Source organism: Fusarium falciforme, chromosome 1, assembly GCF_026873545.1.
Source record: "Fusarium falciforme chromosome 1, complete sequence".
Lineage (NCBI taxonomy): Eukaryota > Fungi > Ascomycota > Sordariomycetes > Hypocreales > Nectriaceae > Fusarium > Fusarium falciforme.
This window is the reverse complement of record NC_070544.1, coordinates 2,704,574-2,726,707: the sequence shown is the minus strand read 5'-3', so window position 1 is coordinate 2,726,707 and position 22,134 is coordinate 2,704,574. Positions and strand designations below refer to the sequence as shown.

General features: G+C 53.9%; 13 protein-coding genes across 13 annotated transcripts; 6 read left to right on the top strand and 7 right to left on the bottom strand.

Moving 5' to 3' along the window:
• Positions 1-585: 585 nt before the first annotated feature.
• NCS54_00073300 (Translation machinery-associated protein 22) lies at positions 586-1,429 on the top strand (the record flags this gene model as incomplete). Its single annotated transcript, XM_053146375.1, has 4 exons — positions 586-646; positions 741-902; positions 962-1,179; positions 1,235-1,429. 4 exons carry the CDS (start codon positions 586-588, stop codon positions 1,427-1,429), a joined length of 636 nt encoding a protein of 211 aa, XP_053002350.1.
• A 208-nt stretch (positions 1,430-1,637) lies between these two features.
• On the bottom strand, positions 1,638-2,841 carry NCS54_00073200 (Nbl1-Borealin-N domain-containing protein; the record flags this gene model as incomplete). Its single annotated transcript, XM_053146374.1, has 3 exons — positions 1,638-2,262; positions 2,320-2,593; positions 2,646-2,841. The coding sequence occupies 3 exons, from the start codon at positions 2,839-2,841 to the stop codon at positions 1,638-1,640; spliced, it is 1,095 nt and encodes a 364-aa protein (XP_053002349.1).
• A 488-nt stretch (positions 2,842-3,329) lies between these two features.
• On the top strand, positions 3,330-4,266 carry NCS54_00073100 (VWFA domain-containing protein; the record flags this gene model as incomplete). The annotated part of the gene is made up of 2 exons (XM_053146373.1): positions 3,330-3,620; positions 3,676-4,266. 2 exons carry the CDS (start codon positions 3,330-3,332, stop codon positions 4,264-4,266), a joined length of 882 nt encoding a protein of 293 aa, XP_053002348.1.
• A 142-nt stretch (positions 4,267-4,408) lies between these two features.
• Positions 4,409-5,046, bottom strand: NCS54_00073000 (Trafficking protein particle complex subunit; the record flags this gene model as incomplete). The annotated part of the gene is made up of 4 exons (XM_053146372.1): positions 4,409-4,736; positions 4,785-4,907; positions 4,961-4,984; positions 5,030-5,046. The coding sequence occupies 4 exons, from the start codon at positions 5,044-5,046 to the stop codon at positions 4,409-4,411; spliced, it is 492 nt and encodes a 163-aa protein (XP_053002347.1).
• Positions 5,047-5,577: 531 nt separating this feature from the next.
• On the top strand, positions 5,578-6,164 carry NCS54_00072900 (RPOL4c domain-containing protein; the record flags this gene model as incomplete). Its single annotated transcript, XM_053146371.1, has 3 exons — positions 5,578-5,792; positions 5,859-5,986; positions 6,043-6,164. The coding sequence occupies 3 exons, from the start codon at positions 5,578-5,580 to the stop codon at positions 6,162-6,164; spliced, it is 465 nt and encodes a 154-aa protein (XP_053002346.1).
• Positions 6,165-6,823: 659 nt separating this feature from the next.
• On the bottom strand, positions 6,824-8,700 carry NCS54_00072800 (DUF2235 domain-containing protein; the record flags this gene model as incomplete). The annotated part of the gene is made up of 3 exons (XM_053146370.1): positions 6,824-7,473; positions 7,523-7,855; positions 7,908-8,700. 3 exons carry the CDS (start codon positions 8,698-8,700, stop codon positions 6,824-6,826), a joined length of 1,776 nt encoding a protein of 591 aa, XP_053002345.1.
• Positions 8,701-9,707: 1,007 nt separating this feature from the next.
• Positions 9,708-11,029, bottom strand: NCS54_00072700 (Hypothetical protein; the record flags this gene model as incomplete). The annotated part of the gene is made up of 2 exons (XM_053146369.1): positions 9,708-10,063; positions 10,120-11,029. The coding sequence occupies 2 exons, from the start codon at positions 11,027-11,029 to the stop codon at positions 9,708-9,710; spliced, it is 1,266 nt and encodes a 421-aa protein (XP_053002344.1).
• Positions 11,030-12,296: 1,267 nt separating this feature from the next.
• On the bottom strand, positions 12,297-14,378 carry NCS54_00072600 (PUM-HD domain-containing protein; the record flags this gene model as incomplete). Its single annotated transcript, XM_053146368.1, has 2 exons — positions 12,297-14,101; positions 14,156-14,378. 2 exons carry the CDS (start codon positions 14,376-14,378, stop codon positions 12,297-12,299), a joined length of 2,028 nt encoding a protein of 675 aa, XP_053002343.1.
• Positions 14,379-15,500: 1,122 nt separating this feature from the next.
• NCS54_00072500 (Hypothetical protein) lies at positions 15,501-16,193 on the top strand (the record flags this gene model as incomplete). The annotated part of the gene is made up of 1 exon (XM_053146367.1): positions 15,501-16,193. One exon carries the CDS (start codon positions 15,501-15,503, stop codon positions 16,191-16,193), a length of 693 nt encoding a protein of 230 aa, XP_053002342.1.
• A 497-nt stretch (positions 16,194-16,690) lies between these two features.
• Positions 16,691-17,433, top strand: NCS54_00072400 (RWD domain-containing protein; the record flags this gene model as incomplete). Its single annotated transcript, XM_053146366.1, has 2 exons — positions 16,691-16,757; positions 16,814-17,433. The coding sequence occupies 2 exons, from the start codon at positions 16,691-16,693 to the stop codon at positions 17,431-17,433; spliced, it is 687 nt and encodes a 228-aa protein (XP_053002341.1).
• A 317-nt stretch (positions 17,434-17,750) lies between these two features.
• Positions 17,751-18,872, bottom strand: NCS54_00072300 (Hypothetical protein; the record flags this gene model as incomplete). Its single annotated transcript, XM_053146365.1, has 1 exon — positions 17,751-18,872. The coding sequence occupies one exon, from the start codon at positions 18,870-18,872 to the stop codon at positions 17,751-17,753; it is 1,122 nt and encodes a 373-aa protein (XP_053002340.1).
• Positions 18,873-19,350: 478 nt separating this feature from the next.
• On the top strand, positions 19,351-20,112 carry NCS54_00072200 (uncharacterized protein; the record flags this gene model as incomplete). The annotated part of the gene is made up of 2 exons (XM_053146364.1): positions 19,351-19,381; positions 19,439-20,112. 2 exons carry the CDS (start codon positions 19,351-19,353, stop codon positions 20,110-20,112), a joined length of 705 nt encoding a protein of 234 aa, XP_053002339.1.
• A 67-nt stretch (positions 20,113-20,179) lies between these two features.
• Positions 20,180-21,928, bottom strand: NCS54_00072100 (Hypothetical protein; the record flags this gene model as incomplete). The annotated part of the gene is made up of 1 exon (XM_053146363.1): positions 20,180-21,928. The coding sequence occupies one exon, from the start codon at positions 21,926-21,928 to the stop codon at positions 20,180-20,182; it is 1,749 nt and encodes a 582-aa protein (XP_053002338.1).
• Between the last annotated feature and the right edge of the window lie 206 nt (positions 21,929-22,134).

The following is a 22,134-nucleotide window of genomic DNA, read 5'->3' as shown; positions in this document are numbered from 1 at the left end:
AAGAAACAAATCAGGAAAGCAGGGAAAAGTGACGAGACCCTCCCGTGTGACTTGGGCCTTGGGATCCAATGGATCCCGGTTCAATGGGGTTCAACGGGTGGTAGATTCTACCCGCTGTGCGTGACAAGAGTGTGATGTTTGTATGCATCGTGGGGGGGCTCAAAAGCAATAGTTCCGCGAGGTTGCATGCGCGCATATTGTTCCAATGCGCCCCAGTCTCTAGCGTCATCAATAGCCGTGTTTCTTGGTTGTGACATGCTATGTGAGAGACTTGGCCAGAGCCTTAAACAGGACGGGTCGTGCAGAAGAAGATCTTGATGCCTCAGACATTCACCAAGATCGAGAAAAATTGTTAAGGACCGTGCTGCCTCAGGCCCTCAGAGATGGGCTCCGTCACGGCCCCGCCGTCCCCGGCCCGGCTTCGCACGCTCAGCCCAGCTCAATGCGAGCCCCTCCATGAAATTTACCCCGCCATGGGCCGAAGGTCGTCGTCGATCCAGCACGAGCAACGCGTCTCGCCATACAAACAGCAAAGCTTTTTTTGCTACCCATACTTTTTGACCCCAACCCACATCTACAATACCCATGGCCGATGTGGAACAGCCCGAGGGCGAGCCTCAGGGCCGTCATGTCACTTACTGCGGTGGTACGAGTCTGCTTTCCTCTCTTTCATCAAATCTCGATTCCTAAGGAGCTCAATATCTGACCATGTGCCTACAGTTTGCACCCTGCCCCCTGAGGTACGCCTCCACCCCCTGACGAGCTTCCACGCTTCGAGAGAGACCCCCCCGAGCTGAATGATCCGTCCAAGCAGTATTGCGAGTATGGCGGCACCGTCAAAAAGTGCCAGGAGTGGCTGCAGGAGCACGAGCCCGCTTTGTACGAGCAGATTTGGTCCGCAGGTTCGCCTCACCACCCCCAGACACCAACGCCAATGATCACGCGATAACCCCAATGCTAGAGGCCCTCGAGGCTGCCACCGCGTCGCTGTCCGTAGAGGCCCAGAAGCGAGCCGCAAAGGACGCCCAGAAGAAGACTGCCAAGGCTGAGGCCGCCGAGGCTAAGCAGGCCGATAAATTGGCCAAGAGCGTCGTCACCATCAAGCGTATCGAGCGGAACAAGAAGAAGTTTGTCACGGCCGTGATAGGCCTGGAGGCATTCGGTTTGGAACTTAAGAAGGTGAGTCCGCGAACTCTTTCACACATGCCAAATTTCTGTACTGAACCGGCCCTAGGTTGCAAAGGACCTTGGCAAGAAATTTGCTACCGGCTCTTCGGTAACCAAACTCCCTGGTGGAGGAGAGGAGATTGTGGTGCAAGGTGATGTTAGCATGGAGTTGGAGGAGTTCTTGATTGAAAAGTACAAGGAGATACCAGAGGATCACATCGAGCTTGTCGAGGACAAGAAGAAGAAGAAGGGAGGCGCATAGATTAGCGCGTGTAAAGCCATTCGTCATTGAAAAGGCCTCAACTGGCCATTGTAATGCTCGCATATACTGTCTCCCCTGGGCGTTCGCAGTGGTCATGTATGCTAACCCAAAACCTTTCCTGTACACCATGTTCCGCCATCCCCTTAACGCCGATCCAGAGAAAATCAAACAGTTTCCAACCCCAGTTCATGCTTCATCAGAATTCGCCTCATGCGCGTTTCCGCAGCACTCGTCCCGTCCCCGTGGTCGCAGTAGATTTCGCAGCAGTCTTTTTGGTAGTTGTTGTTGTGCCCTTGCGAACGGAGCTTGCAGCAGTCTTCTTGGCTGCAGCTCCACGGGATGCAGCCCCCTTCCTCACCACGGTTCCTGAGCTGGCCTCGCTCGTCTCACTGTTAGCAAGGGATCTACGAGCAGTCCGCGTAGTCGGCCTGGAAGCAGGCGCTCGTGAAGCTGTCGTTGTTGCCGCGCGCCTGGTTCGAGTAGCGGCCGTGGTGCTGGTTGAGCTTGTGCTAGCAGTTGAAGCGGTCGTCACCTTGCGTGCAACTCCTGCTCTCGTGGCCTTTGCCTTTTCCACCATGCTGGAAAGCATGCTTGTGGCTGTTGCTGAGCGCGCAGTTCCTGAATTCTTCAGCGGCGAGGCTGGACGCGCAATGCCAGACTTGACGGGGGAGGCTGGCCGAGACCGGTTCGCCAGCCTCGAGTTGGACGATGTTGGCGAAAGAATCTGCGCAGGTCGAACGTGAGCGATGTCTGGGTTTGGTGCACCCCGAACCCTCTTTTTCGCATTCTCGTTGTGCTCGACCTCGTTTTCCTTGTCTCCTGAGATGGCATCGCTAGGAAGGATGTATTAGTTTGTTGTTATTGGCTCAATTACTTGGATAATCGCCCACCTCATACGCTTCTTGGTACGCGTCATCGTCCTTGCGGCGTGTGCAGTGGAATGAAGTTGCTTCTGGGGGCTTGTCCGAGTCGCAACCGCTTTCCTAAGAGCCGCAGATCTTGTGGCTCGTTGTTGTTCCTGTTCGAGGAACTTCTGAAGTAGGTCACCCATCTTAACGTGCCTCATAGACATGGGTATTCTGTTGATTCGCATTTCGACACGTGAACGGACTGTTGTCGCCATGAAACTGTACTGGGCTCTCAATCGTCGAGCGCGTTCGGTGACTGGGATGCAGGTCAGTCGCGCGTCTTTGGGTGCGATATTGAAACCGCGTACTCTCAAGTTGCATATTATCAATCATGGCCTGCTTCTGCTGCATGGTGATTGTACCCGGGGTTCGCCTCTTGATAGGGCTTCGTGGATATGCTGAAGGGCTCCCTGCCCGCAGAGGAACCGTTTCGGCCATGGCCAACTTTCTCGGTGATGTGAGTGGTTGTTCTGAAGCTTGCTTCTTCGATCGCACGGGAGCCATTTCGTCTTGTCGTTGAGACGCAATGCGCGTCTGTAGAATGCGTCGGCGTGACAAGAATGATGAAGAAGTCGCTGGGTTTGTCTACCCCGGGCGCGTATGTCAAGTTGGTTAAGATCTTGGTGGAGCCCTTGGGGAAGTAAACAAAGCTGAGCGGGTTCTCCGAATTAGGTAAGCATCCAAGCTTCCCTGACGCAAGCATTGAACGCCCAGAGGCCTTCCAGGTATCGCTACCCGCCCGCTAGCGCTTATCACTGCTGTAGGCAAGTAGCTGTACCTCCACCCATACCTACCTAGCTCGAGACACGGCCAGGCTGAACTGCCTTACGACACTGGGGAGCTTCGCTTGCCTCTAGCCTTCTCACCTCCATCGAAGCTCAACACCAACACCAGCGCACCCTCTATCTGTTGTCTTCTCTATCTCCCTTCAATCTTTTTCCTATACTCGCACCACTTGGACATTTCTCACAGCGTCCTGACAGACAGCCAAGATGGTTCTCGAGGCGGTCATGGTTGTCGTTGACAACAGCGAGAGCAGCAGAAATGGCGACTACCAACCCACCCGATTCGATTCGCAAGTAGACGCCGTCAACATCACGTTCCAGACCATCACACAAGGCAACCCCGAGTCCTCTGTGGGCTTGATGAGCATGGGCGGCAAGGGACCAGAGGTGCTGGTGACTCTCACGACCGAGCAGGGCAAGATCCTCGAGGGCTTGCATCGGACAAAGAAGAAGATTGGAGGCTCCTCCCACCTCAAGACAGGCATTCAGGTGGCTGCTGTACGTTGATGTTGTTTGGATGCCCTCTGTCGACACATGCTGACCCCTCCTGTAGCTTGCTCTGAAGCACCGCCAGAACCGATCGCAGAAGCAGCGAATAATAGTCTTCGTCTGCTCCCCCATCGAGGAATCCGAGAAGGAACTCACCACGCTGGCCAAGAAGATGAAGAAGGCCAATGTTACTATCGACTTTGTCCTGTTCGGCGATCTCGACGACGACACCACCCAGAAGAAGCTCCAGCTCTTTATCGATACCGTCAAGACCAGTGAGGGCTCCCACCTGGTCGTCATCCCTCCCAGCGCCAAGCTCCTCAGCGACCAGCTGATCTCGACCCCCATCCTCCTGGGCGAGAATGCTGGCGGATCCAGCGGCGCTGGAGGTGCGGGTGGCAGCAACGAGGAGTTTGAGTTTGGATTTGACCCCGCGATGGAGCCAGAACTCGCCCTCGCTCTGCGTATGAGTATGGAGGAAGAGAAGGCCCGACAGGAGAAGGCGGCGCGCGAGGAGGAGGAGGCTGCCAAGAAGGCGTCACTTGAGGGAGTCAAGGAGGAGGATGAATCCGGCCAGGGCAGCGGATCCAACGACAAGAAGGGCCAAGACAAGGGCGATAAGAAAGGCGACGGAGACAAGATGGATACTTCATAGTAGATTGCGATCCAGCTATGTCGACGCCGCGGTACATGTACAATAGACACGGGCTAGGGGTTTAGACGACGACAAGAACATCAATGCCATAACCACACATTATCCTCTGCTACTTGGTGAATCCGTCTTGCTATTCCCATGTCTATCGATTATTGATCTCCCTGATATAAGACAACAGTTTCCGGTCAAAGATGTCGCAGCGTATAGGCATCTCGAGTGAATAAAAGGGGTTCTTCATGACGTAGTCTGCATAGAGGTCATAGATCCTGCGGATGGTGACATCGACGTTGGCCTGGGTGGTGTCGGTGAAGAGCAGGAACTTGGTGCCAGTGATGGTGTTGAAGCACTGCATGCGAAAGTTTTCTGTCTCTAGCACCTCCAAACCTGATGAGGGCTCTGGCCTGTTGCCTGGGGGTGTCGAGCCTGGTAGGTTCTTGACGGGGTTGAGTCGAGCCGTGATGGCGTGGACGCTGAGGCGTCGTGAGCTGGTGATATCCCCATGCGAGAGGGGGACTTACCCGTGGAATGTACCGGCAAGAACTAGATAGTCGTTTGTGCTGATCTGTTGGAGGCCATCTTGGAAGTTCTTGTTGAAGATTAAGCCGCCGGCCTTGTTGATGATGATGAGAGCAAAGACGGTCCTGTTAAGCCTGGGTTAATGCTGTGATGACCAAGTGATGAGACATACACTTACATCGTGTTTGGTTCATGCAACGACCTATTAATTGTATAACGTAAAGTACCGCTAGCCCTTGAGGCTCACCAGTCCGTCGATATCATGGGAGACCAGCAATGAGCCAGGGTGAGAGGGAAGGGTGAGATGGAGCTATGAGATGTTAGCCGTGAGCAGGGAATACGGGTTTGTAGACGTACATACCGAGTCGCGTAGTTATCGCCAAAGGTTTAATCACACAAACAAGATCTCTAGATGGACTTAGACTTCGCTGGTTATCGTCTCCTTTCCTCGGGGGTTGATATGATGGACGAGCTGGGCTGGGACTGGGACCGCCACGCGACTCCATCCACTGGCGCTCCAGCTGGCACTGAGAAGGCCCCACTCATTAAGCTGGGGTACGTACACCAGGAACCAAGGACGCCCTCCAATCCATCCTTTCCTTTGACCTCAGAAAGCCAACCATCCTCTTTTTCATTCTCGCAACCTCGACACAGCAAACAATCAAACACGTCCTTCTCCGAAACCACGCCTCGCGCATATCGTTGCGCACCGTAAACGATACTCGTCAGCCTCGCGCGATCCGATACAAGCTTCCAATTTAACCACACGTCCAAAAGCTTACCACCAAAACCACCATGGAGAACGGCCAGGCTCCCAAGCCAAAGAGGATCAACCATCCCCGAACCTCGCGCCCCAAGCCTCCGCCCCCGGGCAACGAGGAGGCATCCACGGTCCTCAACCTCGGCGAGTTCCAGGAGGTCGACACCCTGACCCTCTCGGAAGCCGCCCTGGTCCTGAACGCGCTGGTCGCCAAGCGACGGAACGACCGCAAGAATGTGAACGAGACCGAGTAATGGCGCCCTGTTTCTTTGCTCACTACCATTGGGGCAGGCTGACATGTTGTTCTACCGGCTAGAATGCTTAACCAGACCCTCACCTACCTCGACCATTTCGCCCGATTCACACAAAAGGAGAATGTCGAGGCTGTAGAGCGCCTCCTCAGCGCACACAAGAACCTGGCCAAGTTTGAGCGCGCGCAGCTGGGTACGGCCATTCAACAGCAATAATCGCGGTGGAGGGCCAGCTGACATTGAATTTAGGTTCACTATGCTGCGAAAACGCCGACGAGGCAAAGACTCTGATTCCGTCACTGGCCGACAAGATCAAGGACGAGGACCTCCAGGATCTCCTCGACGAGATTTCCAAGCTTCAGAACAGGTGAAGCGTTTAAACAACAGAAGAAGAGGGACGAGATTGATTTACTACGAGAACCGGCGATTGGGACTTTGCTTTTGTTTTTTTGGGTGGTTGCTATAAAAAAAAGAAGATAAAATTCGGGAACGAATGGTGGTCAAGGTTTGAGGACGAGAGCTTCACTTTTTTTTCCTCTTTCTTTTTTTTTTCTGACTCTGTCTTATTTTGGCATTTCAGGCGCATAGCGGGAAATGGGCAAACCGCATAACTTGACAACCTATTACACTGACGATTCGCCTCACGGGCATGGTATGGGATGTGGGAGACTTCGACGACAACCGTGCTTGGACAGAGCTGTAGGCAATCTCTTGTACTATCGATATTACGACGCAAAGACTTAAATTGATTGCTTTATTGTATAATGGGGAAGGGTGCCATGAGGGTGTCAAGGTTGTGTTGATGGAGCTGCTTTTAACGTTATATGGCCTACCACACATATGAATAGAGTTCAGAACTTTATATGGTTGGCCAGGTAGCCCATGAACAATCATGGAGTACCTCGAGTTGCCTGGGGTAAGTCTTATCAAGGTATCACTTTCAAGAGTTGAGCTGACATGTTTGACTTGAGAGTTGATTAGACAAAGAAGCTCGACCTGACCATCTTGCGCTTCGCACTACTTCACTCATTTAAGCAGCCTTGGCAGCCGCGCCAACAAACTTGTCAATCTCGGCGATAAACTCCTTCGCGTTACCATTGTTTCCCCGATCCTGCTGGGCCACGTGCCTCGAGAATGCGTCCTCTGGCTTGATGACAAACTCGGGGATCGTGACGCCTCCCTTCTTCCACACGTACGTCTTGCCGTCGGCCGCCCGCTCGAACCCTCGTAGGGCCTTGGGCTTGTAGCTCGAGATCTTGTTCATGCGGTACCGCACAGACGGGTGGATCATCTCGTACGTCTCGCCTAGATCCCGGCCCTTGTCGTCCTTGCGGTACTGGCCTGGCGTCCGGTCGATGGAGCCGCCTGCGATCATGGCGCCTGTGAAGCTGTCGACGATGGGCCCTGTCGCCCAGCCTGTGATGGTCTCCTCGGGGATCGACCGGACGTCTGCCTTTCTGATGCCCGACCTGTCCAGTCCGGCGGCGAGGCGGCTTGTGATGATGCCCTTGCCGTAATCCTTCTCCTCGCCCTTCTCGATGTTGTCCAGGAGAGGCTTCAGGAGGTTGTATCGATCTTCAACCGCTGACTGACCCAGGCCAGCGAGACTGCCATCTTCGATGAACTGAAGATAGGGGGCGACTTGCTCACACATCCAAGCAAAGGAGATGAGCGCAATTTCTATCATGGTCAGTACAATATCTCGCTGCGGCTCCATGGCACAACTCACGCTCAAAGTCTCCCTTCTTATCCGTCAGGAGATCATCGTTGCCTCCTCCAATGTTGATGTGCACACCAGGGAACCAGACCTGCAGTAGCTCCGATTTGTTATCCCGGAGCTGCTTGTACATCTCACCGTCGACAACGGCAGACCAAGTGTCCTGCAGCTGCTTCGGGCTGGCACCCGGGTTCTTGTGAGCTGCCTGCCACTCAGCCCAGAGCTGCTTGAGATCCTTGGCTGGCTCTGCTGGACGCTGATCATCGGATGGGTAGTGCCAGAGCGAAGGTGAGAATGGCCCTCTGTGCTCGTCAAGAGCTAGTGCATGGAAAGCATGCTGGATGTCTGCATCATAGTCAGTCTAGGAATTGGCGTCAATTGGTTCGTCAACACTCACAGGGGCTGAGAGAGATATTGTGGAAGCCAGGGTCCTGGATGCCCATAGTCTTTTCGAGGAACTTGAGGTTGAACCTGGTCCAGGGCAGGTCCGGAATTCCCAGGCTGCCAACCGTGTCAAAGACACCAACAACCTTGACAACACGAGATGCCTCAGGGGCATCGTGGTGAGGAGGCCGCTGCCACTTGGTCAGTCCCTGGGCGCTCCCGTTGGTCTGCTGCTTCTCGGGAATGCCATTGACCCAGTCCCTATAAGCCTGACTCTTTCGGAAGTGGTGCCCATCGGGATTCTTCTGGTAGAGGGCATACAAGTCCGGGAAATCTTGGAGATCCTTGGGACAGACGATACCAATGTCGGTGACGAGTCCCGCCACAGCGCGAGCCGTGTAAGCGCCGCGCGAGAAGCCAAAGCAAAAGACCTCGTCGCCGACGTTGTAGTTGAGGACGAGGAAGTTGTAAGCCTCAATGACGTTGCCGACGAAGCCAACACCGAAGCCGCCCTGTCGGTTCTGCTCGTCCTGGGCCAGGTCTCCAGTGCCAATGCCAGCGTCGTAGTAGACTACTTGCTGCCAGACCTTTCCGTCCTCGTCCTTGCCGCTGCGGGCGACAGAACGGGCGATCCTGGTGACATTGGAGGGGATGTTCTTGAGCCCAGACACGGACGACTGCCACGTACCGTCACAGCAGATGACGAGACGCTTCGGTGCGGCAGAGGCGTCCTGGTTGGAGTCGTGATGTGACTCGTCGCCCAATGGCAAGAAGCCTTGCGAGGTAGATACTGGCTCAGAGGGCATTGTGAGAGATGTGTATATGTAGGTGACTGCTCGTGGATGAGGGAAAAACAGACGCAGTCAAGCTGACGACAGGCATCCTGGGCCTTTTATAGACCTCATCGTGGATCTGTCCAGGTTTATGTCAGACTGTCGTCGTCAAGGGGCGTCTGCAAGAAACACGGCATACCAACACCATCTACACAAATACACACGCATCTCTCGCCCAAGACTTCACCATTGACCGTCTGCCTTATTTCGAATACCCTCTTCTTTTCCCCTCCCCGCATTGAGGGCTTTTCCGCTGTCGACATGGGCGACTCAGCTCAAGCCTCCGCGCTGTTGTGTCTCAGTCGGCCGTCCCAGAACGGCTCGATAGTCGTTCGCCCCCTCATCTTGGCGGAGGACTGTGTTGGATTGTGATGCCCTGATAGGCCCAAGTCGAGAATGAGGCAAGCTGTGGTGAAACTATCTCGGAGCGGCAAAGATGTCGTGTAAACCATCAGATGCAAGAAGTGCACCATAGGAAACATTGAGCGAGCCCTTTCTCTAGGCCGAGGGAACGCCCAATTGCTGAATGAGCAAATGGCATCGATTTAGCTCTCGGCATCGACGAGTTCACGCAGGCTGACATCCATCCCTGTAGAAGCCCGAAATACCATGGCCTGTAAGACTGTCAGCTTGCGAGCTTGTGAGAGTGATACAGCATATACGGATGCTCACCCGACTCCGCTATAGAGCGGGCCGCAGCGGGAGAGCCGAAGACCCGAGGGCATATGCATCTCCTCTTGGTCCAATCCAAGAAGTTGCTTATCATCAACATGACGAGAGAGGCGCCTTGCAGGGCAGATCTACGCCACATGGGCTTTTGTTTCAACCTATTCGCGTTCCATAATACCAAGCCGTATCGTACAGAAAAATGGGGTATTATCGACGACGTGCAACGCCAGCAAATGCTTGTCAAAAGCCACCTCTCAACGCCAAAGCCCCTCAGCTCTCCTTCCCTTTCCATAACTAGTTCCCTGCATTTCCTAACGCTCATCCTGACCCAGAGCCCGATACTGGTTCCAATGGTTGACATATGTGTGCTGCTGCCGTTCCCTCAGCGAGGCATTGAGATTGGCCCGTGGATCGACAGGACCTGCAGGCTGAACGGGATGTCCGTATGAAGGCGTGGCGCTCATGGAGCCTGTTGAGTGAAACTGAGACTGTGGTTGAGACTGTGAGCGATCCTGTGGGTGAGCCTGTGGGTGAAACTGTGGGCGAGGATCCTCTTTGGCGTCACTGAACTTGACTGCAGGAAGCTCAACTGGGACGTTGCTGGTCCCGTCCATCTCGAATGTGTTGCTCGGTGGCCGGAAAGGATCATCCGTTCGGTCAGCCCGTCCTGCGAAAAGAGTCAACATTATTGCGTCAAAGACATTTGTTAATATCGAAGCATACCTCCAAAAGGCGCAAAGGGATCATGATCCTCTCGAGTCCCCGTGGTATGGGCAGAGACGCCATAGCCCAGCCACTGGTTCTTTTCGCCATTACCGTCACCACCATCGGCCATGCCAGAGTTGTCCTGGTTGAGTCTTCGACGTCGAAGGAGAGCGAAGACAAGAACGGCCAAGATGGCCAAGGCAGCGGCACCACCAACAGCTGCTCCGACGATGGTGCCCGTCGGGAGCGAACTGTCACCCTCATCTCCAGCAAAGGGGTCTGAGCCGTTCGTCTGAGCCGGGGAACCTATGCCAGTGCTTCCAGAGGTTGGCCAGGTGCCTTCATCGACCCAAGAAGAGGAGCTAGTGCTGACCTCGGGCAAGAACTCTGGTGTCTTGTCTGTGATGATGAGAGTGTGCTTGGTGACGGTGACCTTGTTCGGGTTGGGGATCGTGCGGGTAGTGCCCGAGTCGGTCATGCTCTTCGAAGCTGATTCCTCCATCTCTGTCTCTGTCGCAGTTGCATCATCGGTCTGGGTCGATTCGTCGATTGAGATGGTTGACCATGGCAAGTCCTCCTCGTCGGCTGTAGTGGCCGGTCGGGCTATGGTACTCGTGATCATGCCGGTTTTGGTTTTATGCCCGCTCTCTGTGATGAACTCCAGGAAGGATGTTTTCATGTTGAGAAAGATGCAGCCGTCACCTGGGAGGCATGGGTCGTAATCACAGCAGCCAGACCAGTCCATGTCTGGGCTGCAGTCCCAGTGCTTTTCGCCGGGATCGCATCTGGTGATGGTGGAAGCGGCGCTGGTAACACCCATGATGACAAACAGGGGGAGGAAACACAGACAGAGAGGAAGCAGTCGATTACGGAGAACAGTAGAGGAAGAGAGAAGAGGAGAGAAGGGGAAAAAGAGCAAGGGCCCCATGTTTGTGACCTTGAGCGACGTGCCGTTGGCAACCAGTCGGTCAGTTTGCAACAAGCAGGTCGCAGCTGCCGTGAATCTGAGGAGAAACCCAGGGGCGGTTGGTACTTAGAAGGTCGCAGCGCCCAAGGCCGATGATATTGCTTTGGGCTTTTGCATCAGGGCGAAGTGAAAAATGAGACAATAGATGAAGCCGGAGGAGATGGTGTCGGATGTCACGTTTGTGTTGGTGACGGAGGAGAAAGGAAGGCAGGCGTTCGTCTGGTGTTGGTGCTGTAGGTATAGGTAGCCTCAGTTTCTGTGCCAGGTGTTGACAGCTCCCGGGCAAATCTCGCCGACTGGCCCGTAGACCACAGAAGGAAGAAAACAGTAGCAAATGATTACGCCTCGAGTAACTGTTTTCCTCCCCTTTCCCTCTTCACAGTAAACGAGTTGTGGGACCGAGTCTCGGCCAAGCGTTTCCTCTAGGGGAGTAGGATAGGAGTACCGAGGCTCTGTGACAGGTAATCAGGACGGATCATAGGAAATGCAAAGAGGTGCATGTTGAGAGAGAGACTCGGATTGGAATTGAGAGAAAGAAGTCGCACAGACAATATCAGCTTGACAGTTGCAGTGCTCGCCACTGCCCTGTCGATACCGATTCCCCCATTAGTATCGGCATTTCGCCCCCAGATTTTTCTCTTCTTTGCATCAATAGCAACATGAAGCCTCTAAGTCTGGTTACACCTTTTCCTCTTCGGGCGTGACAATGTTGCACGAATGCTTCCAAATAGATCACGATACCCGTCCAAGCTCATACACTCCTTTTCCTTGTCCTCCCCTCTCGACTCTACACTATAGAGATATAAAGCACAAAGGCAGCTGCACGAAGCGTAATTCCAAACCGCCCTGCGTTAGGGGCACGCAGTGAATCACCCCCTAATCGTAGAAGGGATGTCCGGGGGCTCGCATAGCTCGGCCGAGCCTACTTCCATTGTTCTCCTATAACATTTACTCAAATCATAGAGAAACAGGCCTCTACCAGAACATATGGAAGACAATCCTTTGCTCGTTCGTACTACTCTGGTGGTCTGGTTGCAGATGTGTGACAAGGCTGCCTTTTTATGCGAGACAGCCCAGACTGGGCCAGGAACAGATTTCTTCGGCAGCTCAAATCAGGACGCGATCAAACCAAGATGACATTGTCCGTGATATCATTGTTGAAAACACCTAGTTTTATACGCCAAATGCAAGAAACCTGACTCTAACCTGGTCTACAAGACTCGTCCTCCTACAGCTTCTCCAACAACAGCTTGCTACCCGCATTACCGACAGGCTTGTCGCCCTTCTTCTTCCCCTTCTTGCCTCCCTTGGGCGCAGCTTCATGTGCCTCCCGAGCCGCCTTTTGCTCCGCCGTCTCCTCCGTCGCCGCCTTCTCTAGGGCCTTCTTGTTCTTCTTAAGAGTCTTCTTGAGCGCATCTGCCTCGCTAAAGTCGCCGGCCTCGAGGAGACCGACGACAACAAACGAGCTGGGACCAGTTGCCCAGTCGAGGATGTGCTCCTTGATGATTGGGTAGAGAATGTTGGAAAACTCCAGGGGCGGGTCGGCAGGGATGATCTTGCCGGCCGCCTTGTCATACTTGCCGCCCTGAATCAGTGACTTGAGCATCCGACCACCATGAGGCGTTCGAGAGATGTGGACCTGAGGCTGCAAGTCATCTTCAGACGGCTCTTGGCTGGGATCTCCACTGGCGGATTCTGCGATCGCCTCCAGAGCCTGCTTCTTGTCACCGACGCCCGAGAGGAGCACGTCCGTGATGAATTGGCAACCGAAAGCGGTCGCAGTCAGTTCTGAAGAAGCCTCTGCAACAGCAGAGACGAGCTGAGACGACACAGCAGCAATCAGTTCGGCGCGTCGGGCGTCCTCATCCTTCTTACTTGTCGTCTTGCGAATCTCGTGAACCTCCTTGAGGAGCTCGACATCGAATGATTGACTAGGAGGGAACAGAGACTTGGCCAGGCCCTCAAACAGATACAGGATGGTTGTTCGAGCAAAGGGGTTGTTGGCTGCGGCAACGACGTTCTGGGCAATGTTCTCGTCCTCACCCAGGAGCTCCGGGAAGATGGTCTTGGCCGTGAGCTTGGTGTCGTCAACAACATCGTACGCCGTCAGAATAACAAGGTGAGCGAAGGGGTCGCCCGACATGAGGAGGTAGGTGTCCTTGTAAGTCTTGAGGATCTGCTTTCGGTCTTTTGAAGATCCGTAGGCAAGCAGCAAGCAGGTGAGCTTGGCGCCATTGCGAGTAAAGGCCATGTTCTTGAGCAGATCTCCGCCCTCATCTCCCTTGACCATCTCGATAAACTCCGAGAATTCCTCGGTGCCGGGCTGGGTGTTGGAGAAGTACTGGAACATGGCATCGTGGAGCATTGTGAAGCCCGTCAACTTCTTCTGGACCAGCGAGTTGATCATTTCGACCAGACTCTTCATAATAGGGCCTCGCTTGCTGGGCTCGGATTCGATGATGGTCTTCAGATCCGCCGTGGGCTCCGTGTCCTTGGTAAGCTCCTTGAGGGAAAACTCGGGGCCATACCATTCGCGGAGGAGAATGGCCTTCTGCTCCTTTGTCGCAACGCCTCGGTAGATATCATCGAGAATCCAGGACGCTTCGGAGTGGTTGATCAACTTGCGCACTCTTCCGTAAAACTCGGGGATGATGATGTCGCGAATCTCCTCGTCGTTCTGAACCAGAAGCTTGCCGATCAAGAACTTGGCATATCGGCTCTCGGCAAGTTGGGCGTATGTGCCCTTGAGCTCTCGGGCAATCTGCTTCTTCTGATCGGGTGTCGCGTACTTGATGGCGGTCTGCACAGCTCGCACGGCGTCGTGCTTGAGAACGAAATCGCGAATGCGCCCATTGATGATGGTGAACAGCTCGTCGACCAGAGTCTGCCTCTCCTCCTTGGGGACGTGCGATTTCCGTCGCAGACGCTCCCACAGCTTCTTTGTGCGTTGAACTTCGTCAGCGAGAGGCTTGGCGGCCTTGCGCTCTTGGGCGAGCTGCTTCTGCTTCGCATGGGATTCGCGCGAGGTTTGACCTGTTGGTTGGTTAGCAAGTTATACAATAGCCGCGATCACGATTGGAAACATGCCTCGCTCAAAAGTCTTTCCATCGGAAGGCTTGGATTCCTTCTTTTCGTTCAGATCGACACCTCCATCCTCAGAGTCCTCCGTACCATCTTCAGGTTCCTTGGCTGGCGCTCGTTTGGACTTGGTCTTGTCAATCTTGAACTTCTTAGCCTGATATTCAGGCTTGGCCTTTCCGCCAGGAGCGGACTTTCGCTTGCTGCCAACTTCCGCGGTTTTCGTAGCCATTGTCGTGGTCTTGTCCGGGTCGAGATCGTTGGATGGAGAGTCGCAGTTGGGAGACCCAGCAACTTTTTTTTCTGAACCAGCCGATAAGGATGAGTTCTTGCCGCTTTGGTTGCTGATAAGGTAGGATCCACTCTTTGAGTCCAGCGCAAGAGCTCATCACGTGCACCCCTTAACAGTCCTCTAATAGTCTTGTCGACTATACTGTCATCATTAATCTATCCGCAACATGTTTCTTTCCTTCAACTCTTCTTAATTAGATTCTACTACATATCCAAAAACAGCAGTTTGTTTTCCTGGGTGCCAGCTCTTAAACAAGCATCTCTGTCAGGTTGTGTATTTGTGCCCCAAGAGAGCGAGTATTTAGGGAATTAGGTACTCAAGTAACCGGGAAGGCTATGGCAAAAGACCTCTTTTTTCCTACTTTGAGCGTGTTGAATCATTTTGAACCTTCGTGAACAATTGTATGGATCTTCTATCAGGAACCAGGGAAACCCATGAAGCAAGTTGTTAGTGGGGCATTCTATGAGTCTGGCTACCTGTCCATGTTTGAGCAAAGACTCATTATGCAGTTACCAGGTCAGTCTTTTCATAGGCAGTCTTTGCACCTCTCTTAAAATCACTGCATTCTGTATCCCCATTTCATTATGAATCCTTTGCTCCGCACCAGGCTGCCCTGACTCATCACAGAAGCTGCCTGTACATCAGTCATGATGTGCATCAAAAGCAAATAAATAACAAATTCCAAAGGAAACACGCCGAGCCGCTCTCATAATGTCTCACTTGTAGTTTGTAAAAAGAGGGCCATCCATCAAGTATTGGCGATGCCGATCAACTCCCGAGCACAAGAGTCAACTCTAGCCGGCAGATCAACTTGCCCCTGAAGAGTCTCGACCGGGTGCCACAATAGACACAGGAAAATAAGACCATTGACAGACAGTCTTGCCTCACGAGAGTCCTGCATGTTGCCACAAAAGACTTTTGCTGCACGTGAGGAGAGCCTGCATGCAAGATGAAACCGCCCAGTCCCTCCCGATCCCGGCCTTGGCTCTGGGGGACTTGGGAAACCAACAATCTTCATCCCAAAGACTCAATTGAGCTTCATACAAGTCTAATACTCTAAACATGGCAGACATGGACGAATTGGACCCTCCCTCCATCTCTGAGATCGCGCCTAACATCTTTGTGGGCAACGTCGCGAGCTCTCTGAACCGCAATGTTCTCAGGCACCACAACATCACGGCCATAGTCTCTCTCCTCGACGGCGGATATGCGAAGTGGAACAGCCCGAGGAACAGACAGATCGTGCCTCAAGAGTGCCATCTGTTTGTGCCTTGCCTAGACAACTCGACAATGGACATTCTTACGCTTCTGGACGAGATTTGCGCCTTCATCGACTTACAGCTCGGCCACCAGTCTCGGCCACGATCGCCCTCGTCTCTTCTCTCAGAGGATCTCGACTTTGACTCAACCCCTTCAACGCCTAGCGAAGCGCCAGCCAAGGGGCCCAATATCTTGATCCACTGCCGTCTGGGCATGTCCCGCTCCGCCTCTGTCGCTATCGCATACCTCATGCGCCGCCGCGGCGAGAGCCTGGACGTGATCCTCCCCGAGGTCAGGACTCGCCGCAAAGTCAAGCCTCGAGACAACTTCATGGACCAGCTCCGGGTCTGGGGGGAAGTCGGCTATGAGGTGTGGGAGGACAAGGAGAGGCGGATCCCCAAGGAGCTGTACCGGGGCTACCTCGACAGGCGGGCCGTGAGACTCGCGGCAAAGGGGTTGACGGGCAATGAGCCCATCTTGCCGGTCTGCTTCTGAGGGTGCGAGGATTGATCGGCCCGGATGGCGTACATGAAAGAGCAAAAAACATGCGATCAGGGTTCGCAATTATTGGTCAGTAATAGATTGCATCGAGTCTCACAGGGATGGTGCCGATGCGGGGAAAGGGACACAGGACATAAGATCTGAGGCATAGCATGAGACAACAAAAGTAATAGCACGGTAGTCGAGTATCAAAATTAGGAACATGTTTGTTATGATTGAACCTGGGAAATTTCTTGAGTCGCAGATGTTCATAGAAGATTTGAGCCTTAAAGCAGCAACGACGCTTAGCTAGAAATAGATCTAGTAGTGTAGATTCCCTTCAAACTGCCGGGCGGTCAGCAATGCGCTAGTCCCATTCTGTCGTGCACCCCGCCGCCAGGAAACCTCCCCACTCTCATGAGCGCTCACGTTAGGTCGTCATCCCAAGAGCCTCGAGTGCGACAAAGTACAGGCAATACTTTAGTTCAAGACCCTTGAGGCATCTCGTCGACATGGGGCGCGAAGACCAGATTGAAGAGCGCGAGGTGCTCGAGTCCATCTTTCCAGATGAGATCACAGGTGCTGCCACACAAACCCCAATGCCATCATCTTCCGTTCTAACAAGACATTTATAGACATTTCTGAAACTGAATTCAGAGTGTCAATCGCTCTGGACATCCCCGATGAAGAAGACGAGGAACCCCCTACGATGCTCCTCCAGGTCCGCTACCCAGACGAGTACCCCGAAAAGCCTCCCCACCTCGACATCCTCGCCCCTCCCAACGCAACCCCCCACGAGCACTTCAATGTCGCCGATGACCGCGACCAACTCCTCTCCAGCCTCGAAGAGACCATCCAGGAGAACCTGGGCATGGCCATGATCTTCACCCTAGTCTCCATGCTCAAGGAGACGGCCGAGCAGCTCGTCCAGGACCGCAAGGCCGCTGTCGAAAAGGCCCACGAGGAGGCCCTCCTCGCCGCCGAGGCCGAAGAGAACAAGAAGTTCCATGGTACCGCCGTGACTCCCGAGACGTTCCTCAAGTGGCGCGAGGGCTTCCTCAAGGAGATGGAGGAGCGGAGGCAGCGTGAGGAGGACGAGCGCCTCCAGGAGCTCAAGAAGGCCAAGGTCAAGGAGCCTGCTCGCTTGACGGGCAAGCAGCTCTGGGAGAGAGGTCTTGTTGGCAAGGGTGAAGGTGAAGAGGAGGATGACGACATGCCTGTCGAGGCTGTCGAGAAGCTCAAGGTCGAGGCGTAGAAAGAGTTGGTGGCGGGGTGCATTACTTGGAGTTTGGGCCTGGATACAATGAAAAAAGCAGATAGCCTGCTATGAGATGACACAAGATACGCTGAGAAGAGGCGGCAGAGACAACCTGTCTAGATACAGTTGCCGTAAAAGTGCTCAATATCATGGGTGCTGATATAGATCTCGGGTTGAAACCCTCCGAGTTTCCACTACCTACGTATATACCAGAGGTTACAAGATTTTCCTCCAAACATGACATGTCCATTTATCTTCCCAAACGCCGTCTAAATGCCTTTTATTCATTCCATCCGAGTCCGACACCAGATTTTTTAACCCTTCATCTCAGCATCCTCGTCCTCATTGTCAGTCGCATCCTCCCACTCATCCTCCTCGCCCTCTGCAGGCTCACCGAGCTCCTTGTTGATGTTCTTTAGTAGCTCCTTTGCGTGCTCGCCAAGTCGTTCATCCTCGTAGTCCTGAAGTTCAAACAGCTTCAGGCACTTTGTGAGCCACTGCCGTGACGACTTCCAGACCTCCTTCCACTCCTCGTCAGCACCGCTGGCGCCATTCGATCGCTTGGCCGCAGCCGCACGGAGCTTCTCTCCAGTAATGTAGAGGCACCAGCCGCCAAGATACCAGGCCTCGACACTGGAATCATCATCTGTAATCAGGCGCTCCAGCACACGCAAGGCCTCCTCCTCCAGCTCGGTCTCGAGTAGCAAGCGAGCGAGACCAATTCGGGTTGGGAACTCGGGGACACCAGGGTGCTCGGGAGGAAGGTCCTGCCACAACTCGAGACTCCTGCGCAGGGCGGTCTGGGCCTCGTTGGCGCGGTTCTGCGAGATGCGGACGTTGGCGACTGTCTGCCAGGTCTCGGGCGACGCGGGGGCAATGAGCATGGCCTCGGTGATGAGGGCTTCGCAGCGCGACTCGGCGTCGGGCTCCCATGACAGGTCAGTCATGTAAACTTCGGCAACAGCGCAGAGGACTCCGCCGAGCTTCTGCTGCTTTTCGTTGAACGCAAGCTGCTGCTCGGGGGTTTTCCGTGGGATCTCGGTCAGAGCTTGGATCTGCTTTCGGAGGGCAGCAGCTCCGCGCTCAAACCACTGGACAGTGTCGAGGCCACCCTCCTCGCTGAGCTGGGCGAGAAGGAGGAACTTTTCGGGCCCGCCTCCAATCTTTTCATCTGCGGTGCCATCTTGGTCGAGGAAGACTGCGCGCTCGAAAGCAGCTCGGGCCTCGTCGATATCGCCCGACTCAATGAAAATGGTACCGAGGAGGTTCGCGGCGCTGAGCTCAAAGTCGCCGCCCTGGCCAGTGGCGTCGAGGGCCTGCTGCGCGAGAGTAGCAGCCTCATCTAGCTTTCCAATCTCGAGCTGAGTCTGAGCATCGATGATGAGCTTGGCAATGTCGGGCTTTGAAGTCTTGTTGTCGGGTCTCGAGGGCGCCATGATTTCGTCGATGGAGCGGGGAGCTTGTGAGAGGTGAGATGGATGGATTAGCTGAACCTCTGAATGAGCCGTAGCTCAATGAACAGGGAAACGAGGTTCGTGGAAATATGCGCTCGGGAATTGAAGAGGGTATCTGATGCAAGAAAAACAGACACTGAAAAAGAATGGGAATCACTCTTCTTATCTCGAATGGTTCCGGGTTGATGTGCTCTATGCAGTCCCGTCAACCTGTGTCTTGCTTTCCTGGTTGAGTGGGCGACTGAAAAAATTTGGGGCGTTATCGATAACGGCTTTCAACCTCCACCGTCTGCGGGGCAGGCGCGGGGCACAGTGGGACATCACCGGCATCGTCCATCTTGTTTGGTCCTAGTTACTCATTGGAGCATTTGTCATCGCACGGAATACATAGAGGCTTGCTACCTATCCGCATCATACAGTACAGCTTCTGGTTACCGCGGCAAATACCTTGTTATCCATCATGTTTACCGGAATCGTAGAGGAAGTTGGAGGTCAGTCTTGCCCAGTGCCCAGCATCCCAGTATAGGCAACTAACTCATATGCCCCAGTTGTCTCCAAGCTCGACACCAATGACTCTACTGGGGGTACCTCTCTGACCATCTCCATCCCTTCTGGATCACAACTCCTCTCCGACTGCCACGATGGTGACTCTATCTCTGTGAACGGCGTCTGCCTCACAGTCACTTCCTTCACGCCCGAGGCCTTCACCATTGGCGTCGCTCCAGAGACACTGCGCATCACCAACCTCGGCAGTCTTGTCGAGAACAGCAATGTCAACCTTGAGCGTGCTGTCCGTGCTGATACTCGGATGGGCGGTCACTTTGTCCAGGGACATGTCGACACTACGGCCGAGATCCTGTCTGTGGAGCAGGACGGCAATGCCCTCACTTTTCGCTTCCAGCCCGCACGGAGGGATATGCTGCGGTACATCGTGTACAAGGGCTTCATTGCCATTGATGGCACTAGCTTGACTGTGACTCAGGTCAATGATGAGGAGGCATGGTGGGAGGTGATGCTCATTGCCTACACCCAGGAGAGAGTCGTGGTGGCTCAGAAGAAGAAGGGCGACACAGTCAACGTCGAGGTCGATATGATGGCCAAGTACGCTGAAAAGTCCCTGGGCGGTGTTCCTGGTTCAGAGCCTGGTGTTGCCGCCTCATTCCCCTTCATCGAGAAGATTGTCGAGAGAATCGTCGCACGGGGACTGGGAGCCAAGTCTTGAAAAGTATTCAATCGTTTCAATATCATATCCTGGGTATCATGATTCCTAACCTTCCCAATTTGTCTTCTCATGCATCTCCCCAGACTTCGGCAATTTTCTGGCTCAGGGCTTTGGTGAACTTCTTTCGCCCGACAAGATGATTTGTCTGACCAAGAACCAAGTCCCGCTTGCGCTTCAGGCCCTGCTCACCAGTCCCGCATGCCTCAAAGGCTTTGACAAACTCGTATGGCGTCTTCCAGCGCTTTTGGATCTCGAGCGCCCTCTCTCCTGTGACGCCTCTGGTTGTCATGAGCATCTTCAGGAACACATCTCGTAAAGTCATCGACTCAGACTTGGAAGCCAATGATGAGAAGGCTGGGTAAGTAATGTACCAGCCCGATGAGGGTGCCGATTCCCTCAGGTGAGACAGTAATGGCATGTAGTTCTGAGATGTGAGGACCCGAGTGGGAATAACGTTCAGCGGCTTGCTCTCATATGTCCGTTTCAGCATCTTTGTCATCCGAGCAAGATACCTAATCGTGTCGTCCATCTTGGCCGTCTTCTTGACAAAGTAACCATTGACGACCTGTGTGGAAGCAATTGCTGACCGGACTGCCTCTTCATACCTCTGAATTGATGCCGGGTCTATGGTGATCTCTTCGATGATGTAGATGACCTTCTTGACACCAGAACGTTTAAGCCGGAACTTTTGCTCGTGAAACCTGCCATCCTTGATACTTCCAATCAAGTCATCCAGACGTTTTCTCTCGACAATCCAGTCCAAGACAACCTCATCGCCTTCAGCACCATGGGCCGCAAGGAGGTTAGGATCGTGGCATTTCGCAATCCATTGGGCATCGCCAAGTTCCATGCTCCGCATGATTGGCTTCACTCCCTGCTTGGCGAGCTCTTCTTGCATGTAGTCGCGATCTGTCTTTGCCCTGACCTCGCGAACATCGAGCAGCAGGTGAACAGAAAAGGATCCGGGCGGGAGGCGAATTGGTGTAAAGTTGGGTAGTGAGCTGTCGTCTGGTATTGCTGGTCCATCAGACACAACATTTTGGTATTCCGAGGGCATTCGCGTGGGCTCAGCAGTCTCGATAGATGGTGATCTTGGCCGGGAAGCAGCCTCAGGTTGGAGGTTGGCGATAGTGGGCTGTGCTGATGTCGGCTCCTTAGCTCCTCCTGTCTCAGACTGCCATTGATCGGTTTCCTTGATTCGCTTTGCAACTTCCCAGCCTTCATCCGTCAGAGCGTATCTCCGTAGTGGCCGCCCTCTCTCATACACCAACTCCTTTTGCACCAGAGTTTTCATCGAGTTCCAGGCAGTGTAGAATTTTGTCGGGTCACTAGGTGCTGTGAACGAAGAGTCGCAATGGTGTTGAGCAACCTCAATGAGCTCTGCCTTGGTCATTCCAACAGAGGCATCTTCGTCGAGTGTTGATAAGCCGATCACCAAGGCAAAGGCCCCAGATCGAAAAGCCGGCACATATGCTTTGGGCTTACGGGCCTTTTTCGCGGGTCTTGCAGAGCCCTCACCATCATCGCCTCCAGCAGATGCCGCCGCCTTACGGGACTTGGGATGTGGGGGCATCGGGAGGCCATTTTGCTGGCAGTACTTCTTGAGGTTGTCCTCCAAGCGTTCGCAGAGTTTGGGGCCAAATCCCTTCAGCTGCTGCAATTGTGCCGGGTGTTCAAACGTGATTGGGCATGCTTTTAGTGATTCGTAAGCATTTCTGTAGGTGGTTACGCCCTTGGAGTTGCGTTCGCGAGCCAGATCCAGCCATTCTTTAACCCAGACCAGCAACCGGGGGTTGGCACAGTCGGCGTCGTCCATGTTGTCAGCTTGAGGCGGGACCAGATGGAAACATCAGGTTCTTGGCGGTTCCATAATCCAGATCTAAAAAGATGTCAGCGTGGACATGAGAATACGCGTAACTCAATTCGAGACTTGGCACTTCTTGTTCCGTGGATGGATTGAGACGCGCTGAATGCTTCACGATCTGGAGCACGAGGCGAAGGCAGACACGAACACACGTGACC